Source organism: Eutrigla gurnardus (genome assembly GCF_963514095.1).
Source record: "Eutrigla gurnardus genome assembly, chromosome: 3".
Lineage (NCBI taxonomy): Eukaryota > Metazoa > Chordata > Actinopteri > Perciformes > Triglidae > Eutrigla > Eutrigla gurnardus.
Window position 1 is genome coordinate 13,706,445 of NC_139917.1, and position 11,935 is coordinate 13,718,379.

Sequence of the window (11,935 nt, forward strand, 5' to 3'; positions counted from 1 at the left end):
CGTTCTTCGGCAGTTTGTCAAACAGCGTCCTGAGCTCGCCTGTTCATATTTTGGATGTTTGTGGGCTCTACGGTGGCTCTGAGTGGTCAAAAATCTATGTCAACGCTTTTTTGACCAGATGCGAAAAACGCACGAAATCTAACCTGTTCCGAAAAGTTTTTTGACGGACGAAAGCTTTGGAGCCGGTGTGCAATCATGAATGACATATTTTAACGTGCACACACTCAGTGTGCAAAGGCCTTTTACTCTTGTTGGTGATGCTTCTCCATATTCACATTTATTTTCCACACATACTTCAAGGAGATGTTCATGAGTCTATACATTCCTAATGCATTTTCAGTGGAAATGGACACAATCCACCCCAAAGGGGTTTTCAAATATTTATGAGGCTAAACTCAAGGCCAAAACGTCCAGTTTCACCAGCATTTCCACCTCTGAGCTGCAGTGGAAATAATCAGAGCGGCTACACTTTCATCGTTTTGAGTCAGATAATACACACAGCGAATACAACCCATGGTCAAAATTTCTTTTTAATGTTCATTTCCACTTTGTGCCATTTTTCTTGATTTCAAACTTCTGCAGTGACTTCCATCCAGCAACAGGAATTGGTATAGGATGCAAACGGGCACGTCTTGCATCGTAACACGTTAAAAACAGACACCACAGGAATTACATTTCATGTACCTGAAACGTTAGGTCTTCTTGCATGACGGCTGGCTGGCGCAGCAGTCAACACACGCGACTCAACAAGACAGAAGCAGGAGGGAGTTGGAATTTTGGTTTTAAATAATGTGACAATGAAATGTAGGAGAAAAAAAAAGACTGTTCTATATTTCCAGTGAGCAGGATGATAAAGAAATGTATAAGGGGGGTTTAAAAACATAGAAAAAAAAGGCTGAGCTGTTATAAGGTCACTTGTCAAATCTAGGATGGGTTTACCAGAAACACTTCAGGACCAACAACATTCCATTGACTCACAACGGGGGAAACTAGGTCGCGTTGATACTGGTGAAAAGCAAATAGGGAAACCCAACCTTATTTGATGTTGTAGCCTAACACACAAACAGGCACACTTTATTTTAGAGTCGATTTTACCTATAAAAAACATGGGGCACTGAAAATCCGGCACTGGGGTTACAATACTCTAAGGTCAGTGACTACAATATAAAAAAAGGCTTATTCCAATTCTGTTACCTGACGCGGGACCTACAGTACACATCTGAAGACAAATGTTTGCATCCTTCAGATCACAATGACTAATTTATGTGGCTCCTATTTGGCTCCTAAGTGGATAATCACATGATCAGTAGAAAGATTCCAGCTTCATGCAACAACAATACAACAGTTATTCCACAATAAAAACAACTAACAAACGGGTCAAATAAAAAATAATAATAATAACTTAAAAAAATGTTCACAGTTATGTTTGTTCGCACATTCATACGTTACAGACCAGACGTGCATGCAAGATGGGTCAAAACTGAACACGGTGCAAAAGTGACAGCTTTTTTTTTTTTTTTGCTTGTGTTCTGGAAACTGCTTGTATAACCGCAATAAAGTAAGGGGAAATTAATATATCGCTTTCTGATATGACAAAATTATGAACCTTGTACCCTGTGTGGCAGGTCTATGGGCAAAGGCAGACTCTGAACCGTATACATAGAAATACATAAAGTGCTTCTGTCAAAACAAACAAAACAATAAAAACGGTACAAAATATGGTTTCCAAAAGAGGTATCAAAACAATGCACTTGGGGATGTGGAGGAGACTGGTGTCTGTTGGACATCAGATAGGATTCCTGCGGTACAGACGGATGGGCCGGGGATCCTTGTCAAAAAAACAAAACTAAAACCGATGAGTTCAGAGATGAGTGGACTTGGGGGGGGGGGGGGGGGTGGCTGGCAGAGATTCAACCCAGGATCAGGCTGGACTTTCCCCCAGGTGGATTCCTGCGACCAGATGGCACTCCTGCAGCGGGGTCGTCAGCTGGAGGGGCTTCCTCCTTCGGCTCCGGAACTGCCTCCGGCTCCGGAGCGCTGTTTTCTAATCACGGGCAAGCAGGAAGTTGACAGTTATATTTTGAAACATGGTGTCACTTCATTTTGCCAGGAGAGCATGTCATGCAATGGGAAGCTTGCCAGGTTGGTCACATAATTATGGACATTGCCCTGACGGAACTCCCTTACGCCGTGATGTGTGGGAATGTCAACACCTTTTGGATTTCAGTAGCAGAAAGCCACATCAGCTAATACTGATGAATATGTTTCTTTTTCTCCTGATTTATTCTTGTTAAATGGTCACAGATTTAGATATATCCACATTGCTTTCGCAAAATTGATATCACTGCTGCCAAAAAAGGAGTTGATATTGAATTTCACTGCAATACATTTCCATCTTTTCTTCGTGGACCGTCATCAACGGGACGAGGATGCTGACTTTTTGGCCTGGGACATGCAATTCTACCCCCATGGACCCTCATGGTCTTTCTGAACAACATCATGCCTGTAGCCACCAAATGCATATTAAAGACCCTTTCACAAGATTCTTGTTTTAAAAAAGTAATCTGGAAACATGATTACCAACTTGTGGATCTTACAGTAGCTTTATTAGAATAAAAAATAATAAAAATATTTGTAAGTGGTAAATAATATTACAGTACTTTCTTAGACAAGAGTATCGTATGGTATTTTAAAAAAATGCATTTAGAGTTCCGCCAAGCACATTAATGTTGATTTTGTAATATTTTGGTTTAACCAGAAATCGCTGAATATTAACGTACTTTTATTCAAAATAAACTCAATTGTCAACATTAGGTGGGAATTATAGAAGGTATTGCAACACAAATTTGGAAGAATATTTGTGGGTCTGTGCGTGTATGCATACAGGTAAACAGAATGTATATGCACATGTGCATTTGTATCGGTGATGTTATACATGTGAGATGTATGATGATGATTCACAATTCTGTTCTTTGTAATATTGGACCACTGGTTTAAGATCTAATTACATGGGTGATGTGACCAGAAAAAAACTGGTGCTTACCATAATCGCGTACAGAATTTTCTCCATCCTAAAAAAAAAAAAGTCAGAAAAGCAGTGAGTATTTCAGCCTTCACACACTTCAAACAGGAATGTTGTGCTCATCAGTCTTGATGGAAAGAGACATGTGTACTGAATGATGAAATCTAACGAGGTACGACTTAAATGTTATGTGGTAATGTTTCAAATTGACTGGACTTCAGTTGCTTCCCTATATGTTTATCTGCCCTCAGGTTTTAGGATGTGATGCGTGATCTTACTGTGGCCGGGGCGTCTGCAGAATGGTTCACTCCTCTCCTCAGGGGGGCTGACGGCTCGCCACAAAGCACACCTGTGGGCTTCCCACCTGGAACAACAAGGAGACATAATGGCTCCATTACAAATTTCACGGTTATGTACATTGTGTTGGATCATTACAACATTGCATTTCATCTTAATTTTAAGATTTAAAATTATATTTTGTTCTACTTAACTAGAATTATCGTCTTGCAACCAGTCATGTTGCAGTTTGTCACACGGCACACTTAATCAATATTATACCAAACGCTGTGGAACAACATACCGACCACTTCATCAAAAGAAGTCTGTGATGTCTGCTGTATTATTTCAATGCTCAGCTTTCAGAAATACCTGGATGTAATATTAAGTAGGTGTATTTGTACAGTTGCGTTACACTGTGTGCAAATTAAGAGCAAATATAACACATAATGATGTATTTGGGGTTGCCCCCTCTTAATAGAGTCGTCGACTAATCAGTCGTTTTGGTCTTGGTCGATCAGATTTATTTTTTTTCATGCTTTTTCATGCGGACTGACTTATTTATGTTATTTATGTAAGAGCACATTAAACACATGATTTCAAATTGTGCTTTTTCATCCTTCTTTGCGGAGAACTTTACAGACCTGTTGATTGCTGACTGAGAATTTCTTTGGTCAAGGACAGCCCTGGATGTATTACAAGTACACAACTGACAGCAAATAGAAAATATACAACATTTATATTTAAGCTTTACCTCCATCGACATAGGGATGTTTTTGGTCATGATCACGGGAAATAAGGGTTGTTATAATTGCCTACAATCATCATAATGAGTAAACATGCAGATCCCTCCAATTTCCTCCAGCCTTGCAAAGTTCCCAGGGGGTTTGGAATTTCCAAGAACTGCAAGTGGGCGCCTCGTGTCTTATTCATAATGAAGGAAGGGGACGTAAATTGAAAGTCCCTCAGCAGAACAACAGACAATTGCGGTCCACTGGCATAATGGCATGAACTAATGACCCACATTATGCTGGACATTTCTTTTCTCTTTCCTTTTGTGATTTTCTGATTTTGATGCTTTCACTTTCATAGTAAAAGTCATTCTGACAATAACTCTGTTCACACTCTCATACAAACATGCAGTTACATCCTGTTGTGGGAGTTGTATCCCTTAAAACCATGCCTAATCAAGTGGTAAAAAAATAAAAAAGGGGCTTCAGCATTTGTCCGTCCCTCAACAAATATGTTTCTGTTGTACCAATCCGCGCATATTCAATATGGCAACTGTATTTAACCCCTGACACTGAATCTTTCCATTGTACCTATTTGGTTCACACTGAATCGCTGTATCAGATGACACACAATTAGTTAATCTTCAATCTGAGGTCGTTGTTTGTTTACATTGGAAAGGAGCCATTGGGTTTACTTGGGATGGATGCCAGCGGGTGCTGCTGGCTTATCATTGAACTTCATTTATATATTAACACTTGGTTCTTGTTTGTCTCTATCTATTACATGGTGAAAGTCTGAGTGACTACAGGGGAACGACGGTGTGTGGTATTTGTCCAAGACTATTTGTTATCCTCACAGCTGGAATTAAAGACTTTGTGGTGTGCAAGGCCTTGGTCTTAGTAGTCAACAGTGACATGAATGGAAGAGAAGCAGAGGGGGACAAATGAGTACATTTATTCAAATGCCCTTCTTAAACATCTTGTTTATTTGATTTAACTATTGGTTTAAGACTGATTTCTTTGGATGACACATAGATTAATTATTTAATGTTTTAACAGTTTTTTTTTTTTTTACTTTTAGAAGGGAGGAGTACACGCAGGAAAGGGCAGCTGGTCGGATTTGAACCCGGGGGCCTTAGTACATTTAAAGGTTGCATTACAGAGAAGTGGTGTAATTTTATGAACTCCCTGGCTGTTCTAGCTGATGTATTATTGCTTGTATTTGTTGGAAACAGAACGGATGGCCAGCTACTTTTATATCCTGCAGTATACTCACTTTTTGGCAGAGAAGTGTGAAGTCTAACAAGGTTGTGAACGAAACATGATGTTTAGTTTAAGATATGTATTTAGATAAATTAATTCCTAATTATGCTTTAATTTTAAAGTTGGACCACTGTGTATGCATGATAGAGCACAATACAGTCAATCACTGTGCCTCTTTCTGACAAAACAAGGAGAAAAGCATTCAGTGATTACAAGGAAACATTTTTAGACTAAAGGCTAATATACACTGCTCAAAAAAATAAAGGGAACACTTAAACAACACAATGTAACTCCATGTCAATCACACTTCTGTGAAGTCAAACTGTCCACTTAAGAAGCAACACTGATTGACAATCAGTTTCACATTCTGTTGTGAAATGGAATAGACAACAGGTGGAAATTTTAGGCATTAGCAAGACACCCCCAATAAAGGAGTTGTTCTGCAGGCCACAGACCACTTCTCAGTTCCTGTGCTTTCTGGCTGATGTTTTGGTCACTTTTGAATGCTGGCGGTGCTTTCACTCTAGTGGTAGCATGAGGCGGAGTCTACAACCCACACAAGTGGCTCAGGTAGTGCAGCTCACCCAGGATGGCACATCAAAGCGAGCTGTGGCAAGGAGGTTTGCTGTGTCTGTCAGCGTAGTGTCCAGAGCATGGAAGCGCTACCAGGAGACAGTACATCAGGAGACGTGGAGGAGGCCGTAGGAGGGCAACAACCCAGCAGCAGGACCGCTACCTTTGTTCACGGAGGAACAGGAGGAGCACTGCCAGAGCCCTGCAAAATGACCTCCAGCAGGCCACAAATGTGCATGTGTCTGCTCAAACGGTCAGAAACAGACTCCATGAGGGTGGTATGAGGGCCCGACGTCCACAGGTGGGGGTTGTGCTTACAGCCCAACACCATGCAGGACGTTTGGCATTTGCCAGAGAACACCAAGATTGGCAAATTCGCCACTGGCGCCCTATGACCTGTGCTCTTCACAGATGAAAGCAGGTTCACCCTGAGCACATGTGACAGACGTGACAGAGTCTGGAGACGCCGTGGAGAACATTCTGCTGCTGCAACATCCTCCAGCATGACTGGTTTGGCGGTGGGTCAGTAATGGTGTGGGGTGGCATTTCCTCCATGTGCTCGCCAGAGGTAGCCTGACTGCCATTAGGTACCGGGAGGAGATCCTCAGATCTATTGGGAGACCATATGCTGGTGCAGTGGGCCCTAGGTTTCTTCTAATGCATGACAATGCTAGGCTTCATGTGGCTGGAGTGTGTCAGCAGTTCCTGCCAGACCCGAATCCTATTGAGCACATCTGGGACATCATGTCTCGCTCCATCCACCAACGCCACGTTGCACCACAGACTGTCCAGGAGTTGGCAGATGCTTTAGTCCAGGTCTGGGAGGAGATCCCTCAGGAGACCATCCGTCGTCTCATCAGGAGCATGCCCAGGCGTTGTAGGGAGGTCATACAGGCACGTGGAGGCCACACACACTACTGAGGATCATTTTGACTTGTTTTAAGGACATTACATCAAAGTTGGATCAGCCTGTAGTGTGTATTTCCACTTTAATTTGAGTGTGTGACTCCAAATCCAGACCTCAATGGGTTAACAAATTTGATTTCCATTGATAATTTTTGTGTGATTTTGTTGTCAGCACATTCATGCACACTATGTAAAGAACAAAGGATTTCATAAGAATATTTCATTCATTCAGATCTAGGATGTGTTATTTTAGTGTTCCCTTTATTTTTTTGAGCAGTGTATATTAAGCTACTACTACTATTGTGACAAGTCATTGCAGGGTTAACACAGGTGTGATTAATAACATCCATTATGGCCCAGGTTTTGTGCATGCTGAGTCAATGAAATGGTTGTGACACACGAAAGAGAACAGGACCACACGAACAATTACACCTATGTTTTTACCTGGCGAATGACATGTCAAAATGGCTGCTGTGAAAATTACCTATTTTGTCACAGTCTGTGTCACACAATGATGGCTGCACCCTTCCAGCCTCAAAAACAAATATTGACACAACATATTCCAACATTTACTAGAAGGGGTGTGGTAATGAGGTGAGCCGTTTCTCACAGATAGATATGAGCTGGCAAGTACAAAGCGCTGTAGAATAGAAGCTACTTTGATTTTGATCTTTCGCTACTTGTCCCATACACCAAAACGCCTCATCTGCAAGGAAAAGCTATCAAAGGCAGCAAAGCCTACAATGGTGCATTTCTAAAATGAGGAAGCAACCAGACTGGGTGAAACCTAGTAGATGGCTGGACCGTGTGTGCTCAATGTGCTTAATTGCAGGTCACATGACATGGTTAAGCTACATTTGAGTAAAATCTTACAAATGCACTTACAACTCTAAAACTTTGCACTCATAACTTAAGGTTTAAAAATAAGTCTAAACTTCTCAACTTCAACATTGTTTTTATTCCAATTATTTTGTTAAACGCCACACAAAATAAAATCCATCTTTCCCACGATTGTGCTCGCAGCTTCATAAGCAACGCCGCTTGGGGATGTCTTAGGTCTACATCACTCGACTGATCAATTGCGCAACTTTCATCGCCGACTTACCCAGTCACTTACTCAGCCACAGAGCGACTTAGGGATGGCCCTCGGCGGTCCAGTCAAAATACAGAACTGACCAGAATCACTTCCTACTATGTTTTCATTTCCCTTTGGGTCACGTTACTGTTTATCATTTCGTGCTGAGCATAATGAGCAGCCAAAGCAAGGGAACAGTGTATTATGTTCCTCAGCCTTTTATTAATCCTCTTACACTTTTTACTTGAAGCAGCTAAATTCTTCATGAACATTTCAGATCTCTCAAGGCTTGAGAAGATCCTGATTAATAGATAAACACCAGTGACTGAATATCTAATGAAAGAGAAATCAAGTCATCATTTGGGCACCTGAACCTGTTATGTCAAGTAGACAGTGAATCTTATTCTTATGTATTCAGCTGCCTGGAGTTTTTGAGTAGCCTGGGGAGGCACATGATCCCTTTGCTCCAGCAGCATGAGAAACACCTTGTATCTCCAAAACACAAGAAACAATATTCGTAATCTTGTTCCTCCTCGTCACTGGTTTTGTTTTTTAGTCACACATCCATAAATCTTGTGGTAAACTGTCAAACTAAGATGGCTGTGAGACATTGAGTTAGAGGCTTTCACACTTAAGCAACAACTGTTGGGGGGAAGAGGCAGACTGTACCTGGCGGATTGTTCCTTCGATTGGCATAGGGATCCTCCGGCTCAGCGAAAACACTGGAGGCCATCTTGTTTTTTCGGACGGGAGGTTTCTCCTCATCTGCACCGAGTGTGATGTTGGAGCCGCCGCCAGGAGGGCGCAAAACCCTGGGAAGAGAGAGATGGTCAGCAATGTTAGTGAAAGTTGGATGATACTGGAGCGCCTTCCTTCCATTCTAAAATCCATCCATCCATCCATCATCTACCGCTTATCCTGTATTCAGGGTCGCGGGGGGGCTGGAGCCGATCCCAGGTGTCATTGGGCGAAGGCAGGGTACACCCTGGACAGGACGCCAGACTATCACAGGGCCGACATAGAGAGACAGACAACCATTCATGCTCACATTCACACCTACGGGCAATTTAGTCATCAATCAACCTATCCCCACCCTGCATGTCTTTGGACTGTGGGAGGAAGCCGGAGAACCCGGAGAGAACCCACGCTTACACGGGGAGAACATGCAAACATGCACACAGAAGGAACCCGGGCCGACCCGGGAATCAAACCCGGGATCCTCTTGCTGTGAGGCGACAGCGCCACCCACTACACCACCGTGCAGCCCTCCATTCTAAAATGATTTATAAAAAAAAATAATAACCTACCCAAATGCTGTAGTTCATACTAGGGATGTGCAGAATGAATTGGTGAGAAATGATCGTCATCCACTCTCATTCCATCAGCAAATTAAAGGTCAAAAACCTATTTAATTTTGCATCATTTCACAATGTGCTACCATTTGGAAAAAACATGACATGAGCTGTCGGTGATGGTTCAGTTCATTGGAGTGGTTGTGGAGCATCTTCGTGCTGTCTGGCCAGCCAGATTCAAGAGACCTGTTGGTCCCTGAACTAACTTAACAATTTGGCGTCATCTAGCGGTGAGTAACATGCGAGTGCATGCTGTTCATTATTATCTACCACCTCTATTCCATCCCTGCCTCCAACTTCTCAAGTCCACTTGGCGAGTGTTGAATACCACCTCGCAATGATGCTTTCCTGGTCGCTCTGTGCACTCGTGTCATGTGCTTGGTTGATGTAAATAAAATATCTTACTGGTGCACAGCACCTGTACACAGCAGCGGAAACCATCACAAAGAAATCGGCCAACAAACAATAGTCTGTTACCCATTTGCATTTTTGTCCCAAAAATTAAACAGTCTATAACTGATTATTTGAAAAAGCAAAATGAGGAGAGAAGGGAAGGACAAGTGGTGAGAGCGAAACAACGAGAGGCTTTGACTCACCACTGATGATGAAAGTGCCATGTCATTGATTATGAGATCTTTTATAGATCTTGATACTTCAGTAAAAGTACTAATGTCAAGTAAACAACCAATGTCAAGTAAAAGTCCTGAATTCAAAATCGAATTTAAGTAAAAGTTATATAAACAAGACAATATAGCCGACTTAAAGTATACTGAATATGCAGCTGAATATTTAGTTCTTACATTATAAAATATTATGTTAATTGTTATTACGGATGCATTCTTATGTTGTAACTGGCTGTAATTTTATTCATTTTAAACTATTGACATAAACGTGAAGTTAAACGCTCAATATTTTCCTCTGAAATGTAGTGAGATGAAAGTAGCCTCACAATTTCAATGAAATAGGTTACTTGAGTAAATGTACTTAGTTACTTTCCATCACTGATTAATACCAGGCTGTGCCCAAAATAAAGGCCAGGACCAAACCATGTGCTGGTGCACGCAACTTAAAAAGTTGTTAGCACACTTAGTCTGGTTTTAGGTGATTATACATTTAAGAAAACATACTTAATAATATCATATTCATCCCTGTGTGTCTATGTGGGCTTAATATGTAGGCTACTGTTTTTCTGCTATTTTAATACTGCGGTATTACCTGTGACAATGTTATTATTACAGGTGTTTTTTTTTTGTCAAAACCATTTATATCAACAAGGGTAGACTAAAAATGCAACTCTCTGCATAATGCAAAGCACTTGTATTTGACTGCACAAGCAAATATACAGTGTATATCATATGGCATTACTTATGATTAAATATGGTGTTTTTCTCTAATATTTACACTGTGATAATATATATATATATATATATATATATATATATATATATATATATATATATATATATATATATAGACATTTGTCTAACGTATCTCGTATCACTCACTGTCGAGCTATGATGGGATATATAGCTTAATAACCAAATAACTGACTGAAAACCCAATTCATTTTAAATATGCACCATCTCGGTTGTTGTTACATGACTGTAATATCGTGGAGGTATGGATATCTCTCATCTCTGTGATGAAAACCCCTCCATGTGCGTGTCTGTTGCGGGTTGTGGTCAGGTGTAGCTGTAACACGGCCCTCGCCTCAACGAGGCCATCCGCGGGGCAGACCAGACGTCTTACCGCACGTCAGTGATCCCCCAGATTACTGATCTCAAATTCACGGGGCCCGACACGACCGGGCCAGACCAGTATTTCAGAAGATAAACACGACGACGTAAGGAGGATGATATATGACGCGGTGTGTAAAAAGGCCCACTGCTAACAGGGACGTTGGGTGCTGTTACATGCTAGCTAAGGAGCATCTCTACAAAAGGGAGGGCACATGTGTGCTATCCTGCTAGCTAACGTTAACGAAAAATGGGAACGGTCCATCCCGACAGACAAAACGGGAAGGCGTGGTACCGAGCTTTCTCCTAGCATCGTCGCACCATCACTAGTTTCGAGCATTTCGAAGCGGTTATTCGACATTGCGGGCAGGGGTCATCGTAAAAAAATGTCTTAAATTTAGGTTAACGTAGGATGATGCTGGACTTGTTGGCATGGTGGCTAACGGTTTTCGGAACGGTCTGAAGAACGCTTTTTTTTATTTTTTATTTACCTTGAACTGCTTTTAGAGCCGGGCTCCATCCCTTGATAATTCCTGGTCGTCGTCATTTTTTTGCACCAGAAGACAAGTAAAAGATGTAGAAATCTGCCAGGATATACGCGAGATACACTTTGATTAGCAGCACTTCACCGCCTCATCATTGTCTATTCTAGCCGGTGGCTCCCAATAATCAACCTGCCTGCTTCCAGTCTGAGCGGACCAGTGTCAAAGTGACCAGAAGGAGATTCCCCACTTCCGTTCAAATTTCAAAATAAAACATGCTAACCTAACAAATTAAAAAGCTACGGCCATTCAAAGATCATATTTAAAGTTAAAACAATCAAATCATATCTAAACATTTTTAGGAACGCACTATTTACGGTTAAGGATTATTTCCTTGTGGTCCCATGGTGTACTTGTGCAGAAGTGACACATTTGAATTATAATTTGAAGGCAAAACGCTGTATTTCCGGTCTTTCTCTGCTTATTTCTGGATTTGACAGACGTGCGGGTGCGACGGAC

General features: G+C 41.5%; 1 protein-coding gene across 1 annotated transcript; it reads right to left on the reverse strand.

The window, feature by feature from the left end:
- Nucleotides 1-510: 510 nt before the first annotated feature.
- jpt1a (Jupiter microtubule associated homolog 1a) lies at nt 511-11,623 on the reverse strand. Its single transcript, XM_084004919.1, has 5 exons — nt 11,426-11,623; nt 8,516-8,658; nt 3,301-3,386; nt 3,044-3,071; nt 511-2,044 (listed from the first exon to the last, which is right to left on the reverse strand). The coding sequence occupies exons 1-5, from the start codon at nt 11,479-11,481 to the stop codon at nt 1,911-1,913; spliced, it is 447 nt and encodes a 148-aa protein (XP_083861045.1). The 5' UTR covers nt 11,482-11,623; the 3' UTR covers nt 511-1,910.
- Nucleotides 11,624-11,935: the final 312 nt, after the last annotated feature.